At 34.8% G+C, this 24,818-nt stretch overlaps 1 protein-coding gene across 1 annotated transcript in view; it reads left to right on the plus strand.

Annotated features, from left to right (window-relative positions):
• The window catches only part of CFAP47 (cilia and flagella associated protein 47), a 434,654-nt gene that overhangs the window by 315,420 nt on the left and 94,416 nt on the right, over positions 1-24,818 (plus strand). The window contains exons 51-55 of the mRNA XM_025371837.1: positions 2,249-2,346; positions 16,468-16,643; positions 18,741-18,848; positions 21,564-21,675; positions 24,424-24,528. Of these exons, the coding sequence (XP_025227622.1) occupies positions 2,249-2,346; positions 16,468-16,643; positions 18,741-18,848; positions 21,564-21,675; positions 24,424-24,528 (599 nt within the window). The remainder of the gene's footprint in view (positions 1-2,248; positions 2,347-16,467; positions 16,644-18,740; positions 18,849-21,563; positions 21,676-24,423; positions 24,529-24,818) is intronic.

A 24,818-nucleotide genomic window follows, 5' to 3' on the forward strand; every position in this document is an offset into this window, starting at 1 on the left:
TCACAACACTGCCACGTGTGATAGTCACAGTAATTATAAATAATAGTTGTTATGGCCCCTGCGATGGTTAATTTCATGTGTCAACTTAGCCAGGCCACAGGGCCCAGATATTTGGTCAGCTTTATTTTTAATGTTTCTGAGAATGTGTTTTATGGATGAGATTAACATTTGAATCCATGGACTTTGAATAAAGCAGATTATCCTCCATAATGTGGTTGAGCTTCATCCAATCAGTTGAAAACCTTAGTAAAATAAAATCTGACCTACCCCAGTATACTTCAGATTTTGGGTTTACCAAGTCTCCACAGTTGTATAAGCCAATTTCTTAAAATCTCTCTTTTTTGCTGTCTTCTTTACACATCCTGCTAGTTCCATCTCTCTGGAGAACCATGACAAATATAGTCCCTGTTCCACAAGTGGGCAGACTCTTGAGATTCTTTGCCAAAAATCACAAGCTAATGGTGGTCACATTGGGATTCGAACCCTGGTTTTATAACTCTAAGTCATTCCACTGATCTTTGCACTAACACAGAGTCATGAAGCAATCTCCTCAGTCATAGCTAATGTTTATTTCTAGAATTATTTTCTCTGTGAGTTCAGTGTGGGTGAAAACATTGGAAAGGCCCAGATAAATATGCATAAGGTACCTAGAAGGGAAAACACTTTTTTTCATTTTAAGAACTTTGATTTATTTTTGAGAAGTCACATTTAAATGTCATAGAAGCACTCAAAGTGCTTTTATAAAATTGAAGGAGCAAATGTGAGCAGAGGCTTCCTTAATAATCTCCCATCAGTATAAATTTGGTAACCTTATTTTCTGCACATTTCTGCTTTTAAGGAAATAAACTGATTTCTGAAAAATAAACAAGTACAGGAGTCAGTTCAAAATGTGGAAATAAATTTGCCCTCAAGAACTCCTCATAGTTATTTGGAATAAGAACTCAACTGGGTCTTATTAATTATAACTATTTTTTTCTCTTTCTCCCTCTTACTAACTGTTTACTTTAAATATCTGGATTGTTCTCAGGTCCACCAATCTTATAAGTATTTTAGATACCTAAGGTGTTGAAACAGGATGCAAAATAGTACAATACAGGATGGTACAGAACAGTGCAGTGCAGTAAAATACAATGTCATGCAATACAATCCAATACAAAGCTACAAATGCCATACAGTGCAATACAATACTACACAATACGATGCTATTCAGTGTCATACAGTGCCATACAATACAGTACAATGCAATGTAAAACATATACTCATGAAAAACATTTTCAGTAGAGAGAAACACTGAGAATTCCACTAGTTTGGGCTTCTTATTTCATAGATGAGGAAACTGAGGCCCAAAGAGGTTAGCAATTTACCTAAATAAATTAATCTAGCATAACAGTTCTTGAAATCTTTTAAACATGATAATACTGATGTGAATATGTATACAATTTACTGAAATTGGAGGACAATCTTAAACCATGACCTAGTTCAACACGGGAAAACAAAAGAATATCAAAGTGGGAAGCTGAACAGAGAGGAAAAGCAAAACGAAACAAAACTGATTTTGATGGACGTAAAAAACCTTTTTATGAAGGGCCTGGTAGATGAGTATTCCAATTTTAGCCGGAGGGAGTATGGTTTTGGTTATCATCAGGGGCAGAATTGCCTGCTTTTTAAAAATATTAAGGAAGCAAGATATAAAAATAATTGTGTCACGACTTAGTCTATGCCCCTTTAAGACTTTCCTTGGGCTAAATTCCCAGGATCCTTTTTCAAATTTTCAGGAAACATGCAGTCTCAGTTTCCTGACTTTCTCCTTATACTAGATTCTTATGGTCCTGGAAATGCAGCATTGTGAATTGTAATGACTTATTTAGATATATCTATGTACAAATACATGAATAGTTTGTCAATGAGAAAAAAGATCGGTTATTTCTTTTTGAAACATTAATCCTTAACTTAAAAGTAAAACATTCCAAAATTAATTTTATGGAAGAACTCAATGAGTTACTGGCATAGGTATAGGGCCAGGAGCTTGTACAGGACATTCTCTTGGCCATGCAAGGATGGAGCTTCTCTTATTCCTCACTAACTGTGATAAAAACAGCTTCCCACCCTTTCTTCAGCTGTCTTGACAAAAAGTCCATTAAAAAAAAAAGATTGAAAATGATGTCTGTTCATGATTCTCAAATGTGTATGTTAAGTATGGTATTCTGAAGTCTATATTTAAAAAGTAGTGTTTTGGTTTGTTTTTCAGATGATAATTTTCACAATTTAAGATTCTGGTATAATCTTGAGATCCATAGCACTCCTGGACCACCCATAGACATTATGGAACTGACATGTATTGCTCTGGTAAGTGCCCATTACATGTTCATACACTCCGTCATTTTGTGAGCAGTTAGACCTTTTGTTGTATAGTAAATTACTTACTATCCCTAAAAACGTCTGTATCAGATGATTGTATTAAGATAAATTAGTCAATCATAGCCATTTTATTTTTAAATCTAGTACTATGGACTTAAAATGCTTTTGGAAAACATATTTTAGTTATATGTTATCTTATCGTGACTGCATTGATTAGCATTCTATCTGTTTCAAGAGTTACTAAAGCAAACTTACCCTTAGCCTACATGTTTGTTCACACATAGATGATAAAAACAGGATTGTGCTACTAGACTCTTTCAGCCTTGGTTCTTCCTGGTTTCTACAGCAGACCTTTCACTTGGAAACATATTTGGAGCAACTGGCATACATTTGGGGTTTCCATTAATACTCGGAATAGATTTGTCTGATGTCAATTACTAAAATGTTACTAAATTTGTGTCCAAAATTGTTTAATAAAGTTAAATATTGAGTCTCATTTTAAATGAAACATGAGGACAATATTGCTATTAATAATGTTTTATAAATTTAATTTCCTTATTGTTAGTGCTCAAGTATTTAAATTGATAATAATAAATGTTATTTTTATTTTTAAATATGTGGATAGATTTCTTTATAGAATTGATTACTTAGAATCTTGAACTTTGGCTCCAATAAATAGAAAGTAAAAAAAGAAAAGATTTAAAATATTATAAGTTTACAAATTGATTATTTGCCCACCTGATTTCTGGGTAAATCTCCATTTAGGCATAGAAGATGAATGATTAAAATTTTGAAATGTGCTCAAGTATAGATTGCAAAAGCATTATCTTCTAAGTGGAAAATTATTTAATATGACGGTAGGATCATTTCACTCAATGAAAATGTCTTATTTCTGTCAATTGGTTACCACTGCAGTGTAAAATCTTCCTTAAAGGTTATTTTAAAATATACATTAAAATGTATCCCTTTATCAACATGTAGAGAAAAAAATTTAAATAGGCTTTGAAAAAACTAAGTGCATATGTAGCACCTCAGAAAAGGAGAAATTGACTTTCTTATTAACTATATGCTTAAAATATGAATAAAGATGACAAAATATGCAAAACAAACATAAATACAATTTTAAAAGAAATTATAGATGGCCAATTGTTGCATCTTCTCATTAAATGGTGTATAAAGTACCTTTTTTTTTCTGTAAGAGCTATTAGTCCTTCAAGAAAATACTGATAGAAATTGAGATTTTTATAGCTCTCAACCTTAAAAGGTGAAGACTGTCACACAGGCTGAGAAATACACACCATCAGGGTACTTTATGTGCATATGTAAGAAGACTGAGCAAAAAGCAAAAACAAACAAAAAACCAAAACCAAAAAACCACTACTTATCTCTTTGAGAAATTTCAAATATGTTTTCATTTATGAAATTAAATTTGCATATACCCTTTCAGAAATTTATTATTTAAATAAATAATGTACTTTTGAATAATGGCACTTGTTCATTTTTCATCAAGGACTTGCCCCTCCCCATGTATATTATAATGTAATCCTAATTCAGTTTGTACTGATTTCCTATAAGTATTCAATTTAAACCTCTTTTTGTTTTGGCACCACAGTGGGATATGTGTAACTCGTCTTATGCACATATATATTTCTAATTGCTATCACTATTGCTTTTATTATTTGTTATGAACAATTAGCATAGTTATTTCATAAATATACTTAAATAATATTATTTCATGTTCCACTTAGATTAAACACAATTATTGAGTCCCCTTTTCATTGAATAGTTTTACATTATAATACAGGAGCGAAACCTCTTAACACATAACAGCTGCTAGATAGTTCCCTTTGTTACTATAGACAGGTTTACTGTATTAATTAAATGTTCATATTTAACTGAGATTTGTTGAGAACGGACATCTTTTTCAACTAAGTTTACCAACTTAGCCTATCGTGGCTAGTGATGTTGCCAAATTATTAAGTTTTCTCACGTTTCTAGTCATAATTGTTGAAGGTAAAAATGTATTCCCTCTTCAACTTTCAGACATGAAGATTTATTTACTAGAAATAGTATGATTTCTTTTAAATAATGCCATCAAATGAAACCTTTGTCCATTCTTTGAAGAAGATGCTTCCTGACTACTTTCAGAAGTATACTGAAATTGTGGTCCTCACTTGTATATTATTTCCTAATATTATTGACTGCATATTCTGTTCAGGTGAATCATTTGAGAAATACTTTATTTAAACTTTATACTTCCAGATGTGGCAATGGTTCACTCAAGATACTAAGCCATCTCTTATTTTTTTATCTGCATCTCAGTTTTTATTATATTCAACTCAATTTCCACATTTTTTCTAGAAATGAGTGATTGATCAGAATCTCTCTAAAATAGGGTTCATGTAAGAAATACAATCTTGAAACACATATATTTGGTTACTTCTTACTGCAGGTTCCAAAACCAGATTACATTTTCAGTAAATAATACTTGCTTGTTAGTAGTCCTTTCTCTGTTGGTATAAAGTATTTAGGATTTCCTTTGGAAATTTTAACATATAATAGCTGCTGTTCCATTTTGTTTGATCTCAAAAATCTCTTGTATTTTATATAGTTCGGCTATGGGAGAATGATGACAATAACCCGCTGTCTTTCCACTGACACTCAATCACTCTAATATATAGCACTGAGCTGTAAACATGTTGTGGAAACAAAACTTAAGTGTTTGAGCAACTCTTTATATAATTTACGTTTTAAACAGCCATAGCCTTCAAAATACTTCATTGTCAGTGAAAGTTGCATGATCATTTACTTCTTTCTGAGCTTTTAATTCTATAAACAACCTTCAACTAAATTAACTATATTGTTAATAAAGAGATCCAGAAATATCTCCACAAACTAGCAAAAGAGAAGCATAGTTAAAAACACTGTTAATCCTCTTGGTGTCAAACATAAAAGCATCCATACAAAACAACACAAGTGAGACCAGGTGTGGTGGCTTATGACTATAATCCAAGCACTTTGGGAGGCCAAGGTGGGAGGCTTGCTTGAGCTTGGGAATTTGAAACCAGCCTGAGCAACATAGTGAGACCTTGTCTCTAGTAAAAAAACAAAATAAAAATTTAAAAAACACGTGTGAGTTGCCAACCATTTTTTAAAAGTTTTTAGTTTTAGCCTCCATAATGTATTTAATGTTTTTAATGTATTTTCTTCTTTCATCCTTTTTTTTTTTTTTTTTTTTTTTTTTTTGAGATGGAGTTTTGCTCTTGTTGCCCAGGCTGGTATGCAATGGCATGATCTTGGCTCACCGCAACCTCTACCTCCTGGGTTCAAGTGATTCTCCTGCCTCGGCCTCCTGAGTAGCTGGGATTACAGGCTTGGGCCTTCATGGCTGGCTAATTATGTATTTTTAGTAGAGACGGGGTTTCTCCATGTTGGTCAGGCTGGTCTTGAACTCCCAACCTCAGGTGACCCACCCCCTCCTCAGCCTCCCAAAGTGTTGGGATTATAGGCATGAGCCACCGCACCTGGCCTCTTTCATACTTTTTATACTTTATTTTTCTAGATGAAAGATCATATATCATAAGGTGTTGTCCATGACATTGAAATTTTTCTTCCTCATTAAATGTTGAGGAAGCAAAATTAGCATTCTGCTTTTAATTTATCCTGATAAGTTGTAAAAAATTCTTAAATACTATTTTTTAATCCAGAAAATATATCTCATGGTCTAATTTTAGTTAAATACAAAAAATGTAGATGTCGCTATGGAAGACCATTTTGATTAATGTTGAAAACACTCATATACAAAAATATTCTATAAAAATTAGAATTATGGTAAAATCTCATCTCTAATCTGCCTATACTCTATTTAAAAAAAATTTAAAGTACTTGTTGGCTCCCAAAAGATATAATGTTCTTCCTAAAATTATAGAGTTAATATACTTGGATTTAATATCTACATTAATTGCCAGAATATTTCCTGAATCATTTACTTATTTGTAAATTCTGAATTGATTTTGTGCATAATGTCTATGGCTTTAAAGGTCAGCAATAATTAGCCACTTTCACTTCAACTGACAGTGGAATCAAGGCCATGCCTAGAGTTAAACTGTCAACTGTCTGCACTTCACTGAAGTGCCTAATTAAAGGGAAAAGGATGTGTGTTGGAGAGGGTCTGCTGTCCAAACAAGGTGCTCTGCCAGAAGGAAAGATGCATTTATTCTCTCTTTCTCTCTCAGTCTCCCTCAATCCTCCCATTCTCCCTCCACGCCCTCCCTTCCTCCCTCCCTCTTCTCTTCCCCCCGCCGCCCCCCCCCCGCCCCCCGCACCTTATTTCTCTTTATTTTTTCATCTAAGTCATCTCTGGTGGCCAAGCTCTGTGCTCTGAAGGCTGATTCCTTTTCTAGTGTTCACACATACAACTTTTCCAGTAATGACTCTGTATAGAATTTCAACAAACAAAGCTTTTCAGGAAATTTTTACTCCAAGTTAAAACAAGAATGCTGACCTGTATTTACAGAGTATCTAGGTAGTCATAATGAATTCCATTGACTCTCCTTGGTCATAATTACTGACAATGCTGTTCTGGTTAGATACGATGTTAACCAGTGTGATTTGCAGAAATGACATGGAAATAGAGATTTAGCTATTTACTCTTAAAAAACAGAGAGTGGGATAAAGAGCTGATTTTAGAAGCCAAACTTAGGTTTGTCTTTACTTTCTGGTAAACTCAGTCAGATTCTGTTCCCTCTCAGGTCAGATTCAACTCCTCCTCAGTGTTCTCATGCTCCATTCTCCCGGGTGTTATGGAGAGGTTAAAAGGAAACTTAGAGGGCATCCTGACTCCAACTTCAGAGATGGAGGGAATTTGGTCCTTACCATCTTGTCTTGACATCTGCAGTATAAAAGTCTTACTGGCTAGTCGTTGAATATCAAGGGGCTCTCCCCATCAAATTTCATGTAGCCCCAAAGGGGCACAGCAGAACATCCTTAAGGCTTTCTAAATTCCAGTGAAAAGTCACTAAAGTAGCTGAGATAGGACAGGAATTTAGGAGGAAGTTTAAGTCTTGGGTAAAGTGTGTGTTTTCTGTCTGTTGCCACCACCAGCTGAGGAAAACTTCATTTATTCTTTCTTGGTTATTAACAGTGGCTAGGCAAGTTTTCTCCAAAAACTATGGTTTATATCAGAACAATAGAATCAAAACAGTAAAATATCTGAAAAAAGAGTATGTTGAAAAAACTAGACGAACTTTCTTTTCCTTGCATTCAGGGTATAGCAATCCCACCCAGCATGCAGTGAGTTTAGAAAGCTTTAGCACTGGAAATTAGGTGAGGGTAATGGAGTGAGGTGACCTAGGTTAATATGGCAAACTATCAGCCTATTGTACCTGATGAGGAAAACTTAGCATTAGCTCTGATGGAAACAATCTAATTTGTGATTTTGTGGGCAAGTTCAAATTTTACATAATGAATAAAGACGTCATTTTAAAACTCATATCTTACCTTGGACATTTTGAGATGAAAAATTATGATTACTTTGAGATATCTCTATATTTCTGAGTGAAATAGTGTTCAGGAGATAGAAAGGAATGGGTCAGGTAAGAAAATCATAACTGTCCATTCCTTCTCATGTAGGCCTTTAAGTCAGGAGTATATTAATTAGTTGAAATCAACATCACAGCTATCTGAAAGACCATTATTTCAATTAAAGTTCACAATGAACATTCCAAAGGAAAACAATTTTTGGCTACTCTGTCATTATGACCTATTCATGCCTCTGCCTTCTTCCATAAATGCAGATGAAGAAGAATTGACTGAACATGACATTGGATTCATTTATGCAAGTTCAAACACCTGACATGCAAAAAAAATCAAGGCAAATACCCACTCACTGTGTCAAGAATTACCCCCTGGGGTACCCCATACCCCATGATTATTAAATCTTGTGTAATATATCTTAAGCACTGTTTGCTTAACTCGTGACAAACAGTCTTCAAAATGGCTTGCCTACAGGGTCATTCAGAGTTAACATTTTAATAATTCACACACATGCATATACATATATATGTAAGTATACATATATATGTAGAGAATACATATACATACACATATACGGCGGTGGGAGGGGAGCGGAATACTATCTTAAACGGTTAAGCAGGAGGTTGCTTCCTAGGGATCACTCCTTGCAATTAGAAATATTTCTGTTGTTAATAGTTTTCCTTTCTCTCTCAAGGTTATGGGGTGTGTCTGAATACAAATTAATAAACTTTAGGCTTTTCCAGTGTTTTCTGGCTTTTTCACAACTCCCAGGTGCCTATTAATGCATCCTCAACATACGTGTCCCCCAGTCTGGCATTAGCAAACCACCTTGATTGCATCTCAGCATTCTATACATTTCAGGTCATATGATGGAGGATTGGGCACTGGGGTGGGTATAAGGCATGACGTCATTAGATACAGTGTTGTACAGATGGAAATAGCAAAAGAATGACAATGGTGTTTCTAAGCATAGCTGTCTACATGGTTTATTTGAGTTCTGACTTTTCAATTTAGGAAAATTATTGACCCAGATTATAATGATCACTTCCTCTCAATTACATGATACTTTCAAAATACCCATTAGTTCAGTTTGTTTACTGACTTGGTAATGTTTTCAAATTGAATAAAATTAAAATTGAAGATTTCCTCAATAATATGCCTTACTTAATATTATTGTGTGTTTTCTCCTCAGAAATAATCCTTTTATAATGAACTCATGATTATCTTCTGAGAGAGAGTATGGTGAAAATACTTCATGTTAGTGCATATTGAATTGTCGTTGACTCAATTCAGTGGTTATGTGGAAGTAAATAATCTTTATTTATTCTGACCAAGCAGGAAATGCTGAAGTATTTAGTGCACTCAGTGAATTACACTTTTTCCTCTTAGAGTAGGTATGAACCAGCAACCAAGTGACAAAGTGATAAGGCAATAAAGTCTTTCTCCCATCTGAAACTGCTGTCTTCACCCAGTAACTTTCAAGTAAGGAGGCAGGCTGAATTAACTGGAGACTTTTAAACTCCTTCTGAGTTAGATTTTTACATAGTTGCTTTATTATTTAGTTAAAAGTTGTGATTATCCAAGATACCAGACATTTCAATAATTCTATATATTATATAATATGTAATATATAATGTATAATATGTAATACTTTTAATATATAATGCATAATAGGTATATACATACACACAAACACTAAATCATCTCATAAATTGCACATTTTATTTTCTAATGAGTATTTACTGAATATCTCTGATATTCCTGATACTGTTCTAGATGCTAAAGAACAGTGATGAACAATACAAGCAAGGCCCCTATTTGCATGGAGCTACCATTCTAGTGGAGTTAGAAAACGAATAAAGTAATTGAATTGGGATGTTTCCTGGGAAGTTCTCCTGTTACCCTGGATTTTCAAATGAAGTCACAAACCTGAGAATTATCTATAGATAATTATATTTCTTATATATAAAGAAATATAACACATATATTTGTGTTATGAAAGTGGTTGCTGTGCCATTTATTTAAGACTCTCTAAATATAGTATTCAGAGTATATCTAGCTGGTACAGCAAATAAACCCTAAATTTGCAATGGCTAAACACAGTAAAAGTTTTTAACAATTGTAACATTCTAGTGAATGTGTCCCTGGTTGGTGGGTGGCATACTCCCTGTTGTGATTCAGGGAGCCAGGGTTGTTCCATCTTGTGATTCCTTCCTTTTTAGGGACTCAGAGGTCCCTACATGTAGCTGGAGAAAAAGAAAGCAGAGAGAAGAGAATTTCCAATAGTTTTAATGGCCTTGACATACAGGTGACACACCACTTTCACTCACATACAATTGGAGAAAACTAGTGACACAGCTAAGCCCAGGTGAAAGAGGCTCTGGGAAATGGAATCTCTAGTTGGACAGCCACTTCCAAGTGACATCTTCATGTCATGAAAGGGGAACTTGGGATTTTAGTGGAGAGATATTGCAGGATCTGGCCAGCAGCCCGCAATGCAATGGAGCTCTCTCTTTGTTCCCAGGTGGATCGGCAGGTTAAGAAATAATAGACACACACAAGATAGTGAAAGCTGAGTCCAGGGGGGTCACCACCTTCTGGTCCAGTGGTGCCAACAATGCACTGGATATGCCAGCATTTTATAAAGTTTAGTGAGGGCGGGGGTAGGTCAGTGAGGGATTTAGGGTCATTTGATTATGAGGTGAGATGGTCACATGGGGATGAAGTAATTCTTTAACATAACATCCGTATGCAGAAGTACAGTATACAGAGATAAGAATTTACAATATAGTGTGTGCATCAGTAATTTCTAACAGAGCCTTAAAATAGAAACACAGTATTTCCATAACCTATGATTAGCAAAATATTAATCAGCAGTAACAGTTACAGCAAAAGCTGGTTACAAGCAATCCATAGAAACAGGACGTGAAGCTAGACAACCGGTTAGACTAGAAATTCTCAGAAGGGAGTATGCCTTAACCCTGAAGAGGCCTAGAAGAGCAGTGGCAAGATGAGGGCATTTATAGCCCTATCTTATCCATATGGACAGGTGCCCCCCATGCATCCGTTTATAGGCTCTCCATGAGGGTTGCATTCCATTCCCAGAGCTATGAACATCTGCTTTTCTGGGATAGGAATCCTGGTGATGTGAAACCTCCCTGACTGCACATCCATTCATAGGCTCTCTGCAGGGGGAAGCATATCATGTGCTGTTGGCTCATTCTGGCAGTCCAACCTGGCATTGTCTTTACACAATCCTGCATGCAATTTTGTATTTACAATAATCAGGAGCATTTCATCTTTTATTCCATAGCAATAGTTTCAGGGGGTCTCCCTACAGAGAGATGAGGTTTCTGGCACATCAAGGGAGGGGAGAAATCTTTAGCCCATCACCCATTTACAGCTCATATCTGTGGTGGCCAGAACAAAAAGACAGTGAGAGTGTCTTCTTTAAGGGGAGGAAGCTGACAGTTTAATGCCCCTGGCTCTCAGTGAGTTCCTACCAATAGAATGGACCACAGAGAGAGGGAAGGTGGTTAGAGTGAGAGCAAGATGCACTTTCATCAGCACAAGTCAAGATGTAGCAGACCAAAGTGAATTTGACGTAATGAAATAAGGCTAGGCTTGAGCTTATCTGAAAGGACCCAGCCCAAGAAACATTCTTCTAGGGTGAGAAGACTCCTGGAGAGTCTACATGGGGGTAATTCAAGATAGAAGAAGGCAAAAGGAACCTATATACTCACCTGGATAAGATCAGGTAGTACCAATTAAGTAAGTGGGTATTGTTCTTCTACCTGTCATCCCATTTCATCCTGCAACCTGAAAGAGCCAGCCACATCAGCACCATGATCATAGGAGAGGAAGCTGGAGCAGAGGGTTGAAAAGAGCAGGCCATGTTTACCTCCTTCCTCACAAGCAGTGTGCAAAATTCCCAGACAGGCCTGAGGGTGAGGATGAGGTGCCAGAAAGGGAGGATCAGGAGCAGACTTCAATTGTATGTGAGAAGAAAGTGTTGATTGATTTGAGATTTCTATAAATACCTCAAAGTTAGACTCTTCTGGCACTGGGAGCCACCTTGAGATAATAATAGGGCTGGAGGAAGGCAGCTCCTTCAGGGGTTTGGATAGCAGTAGTGAGAGACTTTTCAGACTGCACTCCACTAAGGTTAGTCTATCCGGTGTACCTGTTGTAATGACAATAGATGACTGAGGTAAATTTAGACAGTGATAATTCTATGAACAAAAATATTCCAGGGTAACATTGAGGGTGGCTTGAAGACTGTGGCAATGCACCCAACCAGAGAGACCAATGGTGCAGAAGCCCTCAGAACAAAATGAGCTCGGTGGGAAGGGACACAACGAGAAGGAGCATAGGCTGTCCAGAAGCAGGGAAGAGGTAGAGAGGCCACAGCTGGACAGGAAAGGTTGCAAGATTGATGGGGTGGGAGTGGGGCTGTTACTTGTGATTAGAGTTTTTGAGGTGTTTGCAGGGCCAGATCTCCTGGGGCCTCAAAAGGCAAGAAGAAAGATTTTAGTCTATGTGCATTTAGCCAATAGAGGGTGTAAACGAAATGAATGACCTGATTTAATTTATGTTTTTAAACTTCTCCGTAAGTTCCTTCCACTGTAAAAAAAATAAGCATATAACTTATATATATGTGCTAGGTGTGGTGGCTCACACCTGTAATCCCAGCACTTTGGGAGGTGGGTGGATCATGAGGTCAGGAGGTTGAGACCATCCTGGCTCGCACGGTGAAACCCCGTCTCTACTAAAAATACAAAAAACTTAGCCGGGCGTGGTGGTGGGCCCCTATAGTCCCAGCTACTCAGGAGTCTGAGGCAGGAGAATGGTGTGAACCCAGGAGGCAGAGCTTGCAGTGAGCCGAGATCGCGCCACTGCACTCCAGCCTGGGCGACAGAGCGAGACACCATTTCAAAAAATAAAAAAATAAAAATGAAAAAACAAATAATATGTATGTGTATACATATATATACATAAATACTGAAAATATCTAATATTTGTTTTAAAAGTGTGTAGGTATTCAAACTTCCTCTGAAAATCTTTATAATTTGCAAAATTCAATACAACTGTTTTTATATATTTAAAAAGAGTATTCCACTTCTACATGAGCGGTTAAATGTTTTAATTATTTTCAATTTCAGCATCTTGTGAATGTCTTTTCTGTTTTAAAATTTTTACTTGTATTTCACGGGATTAAATATGCATTATTTAGTCCTCTTACAAAGGAGTCTGAGAAATGGAAGCAATTTCTTTAAACAGCCATTATGTTTGCTACCATATTCTTAAGTACAAGCCAGGAAAAATATTGGATACCTTATAAAAGAATGCTTTCTATCATTAAACCTAAAAGAGCCCATGTGAAGATGAAAGAAAGCTTTAGAAGTCATCATGTAATGTTCAGCCATTACTGTTTTACTTGAGTTTCAAAAAAAAAAAAAATCAGTCAAAACTGATTTATGTTTCATTCTGAACACAAATTAACTTTAAAAGCCTGCTCATGAAAATGGAGGAATATGCCATTTGCAAAATAGACACCAGCCAAGTATTTCAAACGTTTTTATAAATAAAGTATTCACAGAATTCAATGGACTGTGTACTTCTCATTTAGTAAGAGTTCTTTATAAAATAAAATGGAATGTGAGGTGGCAAGATAACTTAGCCAAAACAATTAATATTGTTTTAAATACAATTTTAATGTTTTATTTTGTATGTTATTTTCTCAAAATGGTTATGCATTTCTGTAATCATACAGATAACCTAAGAAAGTTGTTTCAAGAATAAACATGAGTTTTGCTCATCTTATAAAATGAGAGATAACAAAAATTTCTTCTCTTTAACTTACTGAACATATCAAATACTTTAAAGATGTAATTTTACAACCTTAAGAAATATTGATATTTAGAAAAGCAATATTCCCTGAAATTTTGAAGATATTTTGGCAGGTGGATATTTAAAATATAAATTATTCATTATGTTTAAGGTGTCATTTAAGTTTTTCTGTTTAAACCTAGAAGAAAATAATATCCAAACAATAATGAAATTTAGAAATCATTTTTGTAAGTATAGTTACATTTGAGATACTTTCTAGCATACTAGAAATATAGTACAGTTAATTAGAAACTTAAAGCTTTTGACTATAGTGAAACATTTATTTCTATTGAGTCTTGCTATTTTCAAAACTCCAAATAATGAGATTCCAGAGATTTTCAAGAAATTGCAGTACTGGTAATGCTAAGCATTCAACGATTGCTCTCTGGAAGGCTGCTCTGTGAAAGATTTTGAGGATGTGTCCAGACCTACTGAATAAGAGTGAAGTGATCAGTTAATAGTATTTGTCATGGATGTTGCAAGGATGCCAAGGAGGAGCTGTGATTTAAGTGCTCCATAGACACCATCCATATTTCCCACTCGTAAGATCTGGCCAACTGTAGAATGTTATGACACTTTGGTAGCACGAGAGCATGGTCTCGTTAGATAGGTTGTAGTTTACACAGAAAATAGTAGGTTTAATGTGATTTTGTTCCATTTTGTTTGTAAGACTTATATATGTAATAAGACCTCAGGTAGTTCTATATTCCAATATTTATTCCTCTTTAGACCAGAATCTAAATCTAAATCTAATGTGTAGGTCTCAACAGGTGAGTGAGTCAAAACTAGCATTATTTTTTTCAGGAAATAGAATTGAATAAAAGGTAGTAGAAAGAATCAGAAAATATTACATGTGATAAATGCAGGGATTGTTTTGTAAAACTTTTGTGATATGTATATGTGAACCATATTGTGATATAAAACAAATTATTCTGGGTTGTGGTTAAAACATTTTGAAACTCAGTGGTTTAGATTCTAGCATTTTTACTTCTATGACAGGCTATAGCATTCTGTTGAATGGACTCTGTTCTTCTCTGAATAATGTCTGAGTAGTAGACCAGGACAAATGTCTAGGCCAAATGTGTCATTTCCATATTCTGTCTTAAGCCCTGAGCAAAATCTCTAGGCTCATATTGGGTTGATAGTATTTGTTACCTTGGCATACCCTTTTTTCTAGTTGTTCTTATTTTTGACCATTGGCAACTTACTTGGAGGCCAAGTCCTGTATCAACTTTATAAAATATGCCAGGTTACCCAGGAAATTAGTCACTGTTCAGTATTTTACGTTTTACACTTTTATTTTTCCTTCTTTATAATTATGAGCATTGAATATTTTGCTGTAGATGTTTAAATGCCCACTTATTTTAAGAATTCATAATTCTAATATCTCCAGAAACCATTGTAGAAGACTATTTTTTCATTGCATTTATAATCAACATTGATTTCTAATAAGTGATATCTGCTCTAATCTAATTGTTACTTTGTATATATGCTTGGTTTCCATCTTTCTTCACCAGACGTTGTTCACCACACTAAATGTTGTTTCCATTCCTCTAAAATGTAGCATTCCTCCAACTCATTTATTTATTAGAGGTGATCAGGCAAATATTCTCAGCTAGGCCCTCGGAAACAGCCATAGACAAAGCTGTAATATCTACCTTGAAGATATGTTCCCAGAAGCTTAGTAAGAATTTTTTGTCACCCCTGTAAAGTAATATGATAAATTTCATAACAGCTCCATGTTCTAAAGTACGTTTATTACCAAGCTTTGATTTATAATTGAAATGCTCAACCTTCTCCATTTCTTTAGGTTAAAACATTTAGGCAACTGGAATTTGTTAAAATTGAGATGCGTCCTGTCTACTAATTATCTTTACTACATTTGCTCTAATTATAGCTTTTGACGTAGTGGAGATCATGGCTGAAATGGGGTGCATTACAAGTCATTAGCCAGGATGGGTCAGTATGAGGATCAGGAAATATCTTAGAACTTAAAGAGTGCCTTCCAGAGCTAAGACAGTGTACCTTGGGGGAAGGACAGGACAAACAAGAACAGAAGGAAGAAATCTAAACAGAAAGATGTATCATCAACATAATTTGACTTTTTAGTTTAGATTGTCCCTACTACTTGATGCAAAGGTACGTTGTTACTTTAAGTGTTTCCTTTGAATCATCATCAGCAGCAGCATCATGTGGAAACTTTCTAGAAATATAAATTTCAGACCCCATCCCAGATCTACTGAATCTCTGGGATGGAGAAGGGGTGTGGTGGAGAGGTGGATAAAAGTCTGTCTTTTAGCAGACTCTGCTGGTTATTCTTAAGTGTGATAAAGTTTGAGTACCATTCCCAGAGTAAACACTGAAAAATAGACCTCATAGAAATAATGATACCGGTGAAAAATATATTTTAAATGTAATTTTACAAATAGTTTTCATCCGTTTAGTTACATGGATCTCTGTGTAGTATTTGCTGTTGAAAAAAATAAGGTTACAATTTATCAAGGCTAATGAAAGAAAACATGTAAGAGATTCAAAGCTAGTGAGATGTATTCAACAGTGTATCAAGGAAAAAAATAAAACAAATGGCCTTATATTATGTAATAATTTCCTTTACATTTCCTTTCATAGTATAATGACACCATGCTGACACTAAAAGGTGATTACATATTTGTTGTATAATTCTAGGACAGCACTTCCATTGAAATACCTCTCTCTAATCCAAAAGATAGAGCTCTTCACTTAGATGTGCAGTTAACGAGTGCTGCCCTTAATGGTGATAATGAAATTATCCTGAGTCCACTACAGTGCACCAAATATGTTGTATGGTATTCTCCAGCAACCACAGGCTATAGCAATGAAAGGTATGGTTTCAGTGTGGCATTATATTTCATTGTTGAACCTTAGAAATTAACCTTTAAATTTTACTTTTTCTTACACGATAATCATTAAAATTACACTTGCTCATAGTTTTAACTTTGTTTAATACTAGTCCCTGAAAACTGTACTGATTTAATTGGAGTTAGTTTTTGCTTGCTTCAGTGCAAAAATAGTAGTTATCAGCATATCAAATTAAATAATTTCTACATTTCTCCTTTTACCCCCTTTCACTCCACTTTTTACTAAGTAAACCTTTATGGATGCAAAAGCTGAACCAAATGAAAACAATTGCATGAGGACTAGGGATTAAACTTTCAATTTTGTTGATGAAAATTCATATATTTTGCTTCTTAATTAAATACAAATAATTCACTTGGAGGACATAGAGGAATTAAAGTAATTAATTACAGTCATAATGTCCTACAATAAATATATTGAACTTATTTCTGCTAACTGAAATTTTGCATCCTTTGACCAGTCTCTCCTCAAAGTTGGTGTCCCCTCCGCCTCCCAGCCCCTGGTAACAATAATCATTATACTCTCTGCTTCTGCATTCAATTTTTTTTTTATTGTTATGCTTTAAGTTCTAGGGCACATGTGCACAACGTGCAGGTTTGTTACATATGTATACATGTGCCATGTTGGTGTGCTGCTCCCATTAACTCGTCATTTACATTAGGTATATCTCCTAATGCTACCCCCTCCCTCCCCGCTCCCCACAATAGTTCAGTTTTTTAAAATTCAACATATAAGTGAAATCTGTCTTTCTGTGCCTGGCCTGGCTTATTTTATTTAATGTAACATCCTTTAGAATAACTCTTATTGATGCTTCAAGTACAGTTTCCTACAATAGAAACCAGTAATTGTTATTGTAGCGAATCAGTAAATAAATGAATACATCTGTGAAATTTTAAAGGATAAAAATTATTATTCTGTGAAGCATGAAAATAAGAATATCACATATTATAAAAGACACTATTTTGAAAAAATTACCATTAGAAATATGGGCTGATCTTTTTGCCCCAATGTGACTTCACAGGCTTTGTGAACATATACTGAATCTTGAATTTTCTTTATCAGCATACATTAAAAAAATTTTTGGCTAATACTTACTGTCTGCCTACTCTGCTATCATCATTGGGGCATGTATTTTACATACATAAACATAAAATTCTCACAGCAACTGTAAGAGGTAAGAGTGATTCCTCCTATTTTATAAATGAGAAAATGACTTTTTCAAAACTGCACAAGTAAAAGATGACAGAGCTGAGATACCATCCCAGTTATCTTTTTTTTTTTTTTTTTTTCTTTTGAGACAGAGTCTCACTCTGTCACCTGGGCTGGAGTGCAGTGACGTGATCTCAGCTCACTGCAACCTCTGCCTCCCAGGTTCAAGCGATTCTCCTGCCTCAGCCTCCCGAGTAGCCGGGATTACAGGCGACCGCCACTACACTCACTACACCCAGCTAATTTTTTGTGTTTTAATGGAGATGGGGTTCCACCATATTGGCCAGGCTGGTCTCGAACTCCTGACCTCATGATTCGCCTGCCTCAGCCTCCCAAAGTGCTGGGATTACAGGTGTGAGCCACCATGTCCGGCCCCCAGTTATACTTTTTTAGACTGTCACATGCTCCGCTTCCCTGGTAGTTGAGGATGTGCTGATCATAAAGGAAGTTCTCTAGAGCTGTATGTCACTTGATAGCATTCACATGAAAATGCACATGCATTCAACTAAAACTAAATTTGACGTAACCACAGTTAAAAAGCAGGGCTTTTACTCTTCCACCTTCTGCAAGACATTTAAACTACTCATGTTTAAACATTTTTATTGATCCAGCAGGCGTTTATTAAACAGATATTAATGACAACACTGCTTTTCTTGAATGATGAAGTGATTTTCTCAACCAAAACTGAAGAATTAAAAATACATCTACAAATAGAGTAGTACATGTTACAGAGCAGTTGTCAAATGTTGTATTTAAAACCCACTATTTATACTAGTTTGGGGTATACTTCTTCTGCTAAATTTATTACACAAACTAAAACTGCTGACAAAATTTTGTGTATTTCTCTCCACCAGCATTATTTTTCAGCCTGAAATGGCTGAAGAATTCTGGTATTTACTGAAATTAACTATTGAATTACCAAAACCAACCATAATTCCAGAAATACAGTGCGACCTTGGCAAGTAAGTTCTACTTAATAGATAAAATTATTGCTTGCAAGAAAAATAGTTAATCTATTACAATATTGTTATAATGCATTCAGTTTCTAAAATGAAAAATAAATATATCTTTAGTCATTGATTTTTTTTTTCCTAGGGAAGGTTTGATATGTAAACTACACTGTGGAAATCTTGTCAAAGAAAAACAAATCAGGACTTAGCAAGGAAAGAGTTTTATTCAAAAGGATTATTACAAGGGATAAAAAGAGACCATTGCAATAGGGAAGGACTCCCATTAGAAGTCTACAAGGGTCTGCAAAATCAAACAGAAAAAAGTTTGTCTTTTATAAAGTAAAGGAAGGACAAGCAGATATAGACAGAATCTTTGGAGGGAAAGCTGCACAAGCAAGGGACAATGGCCAGTGATGTCTAACAGGAAAAGGGTTTTACTGTGGTCAGCTAATTCCCAGGAGAAGCTGAGAAAGGGTCATGTTACTTTGTGTGTCTGCATGCTTGTTTAGGCTTAGGGACAAGCAGAGTTCAGGGGCTGGTGGGAAGGAGAGAAACCTGGCAAAAGTTTCCTCAAGGCAAAGGAGAGGCAAGCAATGAATAACTGTGAACATTTGGTCAGTGGGTTAATGCCATGATCCCTTGAGATATGACCATTCCTATTTAGATAGTTGAGTTCCTACTGTTTAGCAAGTTTGGTGCTGGTAAATAGGGATAAAAAAGGCATAATCCCTACTTTTAAAGAGTATACACCCTAATGAGCAAATTAGTGCCTTTTAACTAATTTCTGTCCCTTGTCACATCAAAAGAGTGTTGCATTCTTCCAGTACATGCTCTTTAGCCATAACAATGACATTTGAAATTTCTTTCTTATAGTAGCATAGATATCTAGTATGAAAATATTTTATTCCTATTTTTCTAAGGTATTGTGTATGAGAAAACTTGGGAAATTGGTAATATACAAAGCAGATGCTTACCAAAAAATGATGAGAAATCTGTCATGATTTTTAGTATATTTTATTCATTATAATTAATGAAGTTTTGGTTATTTTCATTGAATTTCTTCATATGTCGCTGGTGAAAGAACAAATTCATGATTTACAGAGACTTTTTAAATTTGTAGTCTAGAATCATAAAACTGACATATAATGTTCTTTTTAAGGTGAATTATTTTATGCATATAGTTTATATAAAAACAAGAAAATGGTGATTTATATGAATTATATAATTTGAATTTATGAACTGAATTCTGCTCAGCACATATTACCTAATTTTCCTCTGTCACAGGGCCATAACATTGTGAAAAATAATATATGTATGGTGATTATTCCATTCTTTTTATTACAGATTTGATACTTAAATATTTTAATCTTAATTACTCTATATTGTTAGCAAGAAACAGTAAAGAGATATGAAAAACTGTACATAGATAAAATTATGTTATTATGTTATACTTTGACATTACAAAAAAATGAAGATGACAAGTTGGATGCTGTACATTCAAAACCATTAGAATTGATAGTTGAGAATTATGAACACTAATTTATTATTTGCTTAGAGCATAAATAGTCACATATTTTGGGCATTTACTCATCATCAATTCAGATCTTGTTAATGTTATGAATGAAAACTTTGTGCATTTATTACTCTATTATTACAACTAGACTGTGTTAGCTTTTTTGGCTGGATTTAGCATTTATAAAACAATAAGTAAACATTATTCCTAAAACTGGAATATATTCTAATATCTAATATGGGATAACATTAGGTCTCAAAAATAGAGCGCCAAAGATTATTTAATTTAGTAAAATGTCATTAGTTCATACATAATTATTTTGATTTTGAAACTAAAAGAAGTCATTATATTAGCTTCCTAGGGTTGCCATAACAAGCACCATAAACTGGGTGGCTTAAGACCACAAAAAATGTATTGTCTCACAGTTCTGAAGGCTAGAAGTTTAAAATCAAGGGTTCACTATGACCATGCTCCTTCTGAAACCTGTAGGGGATAATTCTTTGTCTCTTTTAGCTTCTATTTCTTCTTCTTCTTTTTTTTTTTTTTTTTTTTTTTTCATGTTTTAGAGACAGGGTCTTGCTCTGTCACTGAGGCTGGAGTGCAGTGGCGCAATCATGGCTCACTGCAGCCTCAAACTCCTGAGCTATGCAATCCTTCTGCCTCAGCCTCCCAAGTAGCTAGGGCTACAGGCAAGCCACCATGCCTGGCTATTTTCAAAATTTTTTGTAGAGACAGAGTCTTGCTGTGTTGCTCAGGCTTGTCTTGAACTCCTGGCCTCAAGTGACCCTCCAGACTCAGCTTCCCAAAGCACTGAGATTACAGGCATGAGCAACTGTGTCTGGTCTCTTTTAGCTTCTTGTGCTTGCCAGCATCCTTTGGCTTTCTGTGACTTGTAGATACATCACTCTGATCTCTACTTCAACTGTTATATGGCCATCTTCTGTGTATCTTCACATGATTCTATTTACAAAGACACGAGTCATACTGGATGAAGGGCCTGTCTTACTCCAATTAGACATTATCTTAACTAGTTATATATGCAGTGACTCTATTTCCAGATAATATCACATTCTGAAGTACTAGGAATTAAGACTTCAATATATCTTATGGGGTGGCATATTTTAATTCTAGGGGTCATCAAGTTTATGGAATTAACACTAAATAAGTTTATGAATACCAGCAACTTTACTAGCTTTTTTTTTTTTTTCTCCCAGGCATGTTACTCAGATCATTCCCTTAGTTAATCGTACACATGAAACCTTAAAATTGCAAGCAACAAACAGTAATCCTGAAAATTTTGTCCTGGATATTAACAGAAAATCACAAGTAAGTAAATTCAGAGAGCCATGAAATTTATTGCTGCTAAAGTACTTTCCAATTCTGATTTGGGGACACTGGTAGAGTATTATCACTTGAATTACTAAGGATTTAAATTTCTAAAATTTAAGAATTGAATTTTATATGCCCAGCACGGTGTCTCATGCCTGTAATCCCAGCACTTTGGGAGGCCAAGGCAGGCCGATCACTTGAGGCCAGGAGTTTGAGACCAGCCTGGCCAACATGGCGAAACCCCGTCACTACTAAAAATACAAAAATTAGCCAGACGTGGTGTCACGTGCCTGTAATCCCAGCTACATGGGAGGCTGAGGAATGAGAATCGCTTGAACCCAGCCTAGGCAACAGAGCGAGACTCTGTCTCCAAAAATAACTTTTTTAAAAAAAGAATTTATTTTATATACTTCTCCCCTTGAATTTTAATTTCTCAACAAAACAATATCATGTTAATATAAATTTTTTAAATTATATATGCTAGAGTCATGCTCATGATTACTTCATTCTAATAAATTGGTTGTGTTTTCCTTCTCACCATTTTAGTAATCAGTTTTTGTAACAGTTTCCAATATTATCATTATTAACTCTATTGTCATTATATGTTATCAGGGTTCCAAGAGACCAGTTGTTTTCTAGCCTTTCCTGAGTTCTTGCCCATCCCCCATTCCTCACCCCTGACACAGACACACACTTTCAGACAATGCTGACAACTCTACCCCTCTCTGCTTCTTTCTCTGCCCAACTTTCTCATTCTTAGATCCTGGCAGAGGCTAGGTCCAGTCAATGATACTAAATCACTCTTCTGCTTCCTGCAAGTTACAAAATAAGATCCTAAGGTTTAGCATGACTATCTCTGTTTCTAAAGTATAGGACACCATTTATTTGCAGTGAGTGTCACACTTTCAGGTAACCATCAAAATGATAATTACAGTAGACTGTTTTTATCACCGGACTTCAAAGTAAATCATGAAGCCCTGCTAGTAGATATAGTATTTAAATAACGGCTTTTACTATTTGTTGTTTAATGATTAACAAATCTACACTTTGATTTATTTATTTCTATCTTAACATCTGTCTCTTGTCAGTTACTGATTGCCAACGTATGTAATGATATGAAAGTAGTTCTTAGCTATCGTAATATGTCAAATTAGAATCACTAATTACTATATTGCTAAAATTGGTGTATATGCTTTAATCTTAAAAAGAGTGTATTAAAATGTACACACATTATTGTATCATTCAATACATTTTTCCATAAATTATATAAAGTCTGATATTCAGGATATAATTTACATATTACTGAAATTCCTCATTTGATAGTGGTGTTTTTGTATCCTTTATATCTCTACTTTTAGAGAACAATCTAATCTGTGGTCCAAGGGAAAATGAATGTAACATATTGCACATCCAAACTTACATTACATAATCAAGAATATAAACTCTGTTTTAACATTTCCAGCCATTGCTTTGTAGTCCATTAATTCTTCTATTCATTTATCAAACATTATTGATCACTGAATATACAAATTAACTCTAATATTAGAAAACAACTCAAAAAGTTATTTATGAGAAAAATACTATCACATTTTAGAAAGCAAATAGGAACACACATTAGTTGTAATGATAATAAATGAAAAATATATAGAGAGAAACATCTATATATTTATATCTATGGAGAGAATAAACTATTTTTCCAAATTTTCTAAGTTGAAGGACTATATAAAATACAATTTTACTTAGTTTTGCTAAGTCTGACAGTGAAATTAGTAACCCTAAAGTGTATATTAACTGATAGTCCTGAAACATTCAAGATATCAGAGAGAGAGCCAGCCTGAGATAAAAATATTAGATGTAGATAAACCACAATTGTATAATAAACAGGTGACTCCGTTCTAAATATAAAATTAAATTTGCATTTGCATTTCGTAGATAATTATCACAGTTTATTGGGCATCAACAGCTGTATTCTAAAAGGATTGAAAGATACTAAACTGTAATTTTGCCTTTTCAGAGTTTTTCTGGCAAAATATATTAGTGTAAAATAGTAGACTTCCTTTTCGTACATGTGCCACTCATGCTATCATTTTGTAAGTGTTTATCTTCAAATTAAATTATTTCCAGTGTAGCATTTTGATTACGTAATATACTCAAGCCCTTATTATATTGTGATAGAGTCACTGGCTTCTTTCACAGCCTCTAAAGAAGTAACTTAAACTAATACTGTACAGACGCAAATTATCCTAGCAGGTCACACGTTGAATGTGTACAAGATAGGAGGAAGAGGAAAATTTCCTTGCACATTAAAGAAGCGTGTCTTACACCTTTGCTTAGAAACAGTTCTTTTCTTTTGATATTACCAAAGCAACAAATTAAGTTACCGGTGGTTTGACATGTACCTTGGGATGGCAATATGCTATGGGATCTTACATAAAATGTGTATGTCTTTTATTGAAGGTTCAAACTCAACTTTAAAAATTAACCCTGACTTCCTTTTACAGAACGAGTTCTCCATGTGGTGATTATCTTGGATAAGAACATGATGTGATCACCTCTGAACACTCTTTAACACGGGCCCTTTGAACAGTGTTCCAGGAGCAGGCACATTGAGAACAGATAATGTGTGCAAGGCAACACATTAATCACACAAACATCGACCCTGCATATACCTGGTACACAAATATACCAACTCAAACCAAATGGGTATTAATTTTTGTTCCTCTTTTCCTTTTTCCATGTACACAGCTGATCATATCTCCTCACTCCACCACAGACTTACCTGTTCTCTTTTATCCTTCTGCACTTGGAAGAACTGATCATCAAGCTTGCATCAACTTCTCCTGTACTCAGGTATGATAGAGTATTCTTGCACCAAGCCGCGTTAATTAAATTTTAAATCAATATATAAATAAATATAATTCATCATTCATTCAATTATCCTATTTTGCAAGTAAAACAAGTTAATTATAAGTTAATTAGTTAAATGATTTTTGTAAAATACAATATGCATTGTATATATGCAGACATCTGAAGAAGGTTATTTTTAAATACATAGATCAGTGAAATGAAGAGAAATATATACCCAGATTTAAAACACAGATATTTTAATGTACATGTCAAATCACTGGCATTTATGTTAA

This window comes from Theropithecus gelada, chromosome X (genome assembly GCF_003255815.1).
Source record: "Theropithecus gelada isolate Dixy chromosome X, Tgel_1.0, whole genome shotgun sequence".
In the NCBI taxonomy this organism is placed as follows: Eukaryota; Metazoa; Chordata; class Mammalia; order Primates; family Cercopithecidae; genus Theropithecus; species Theropithecus gelada.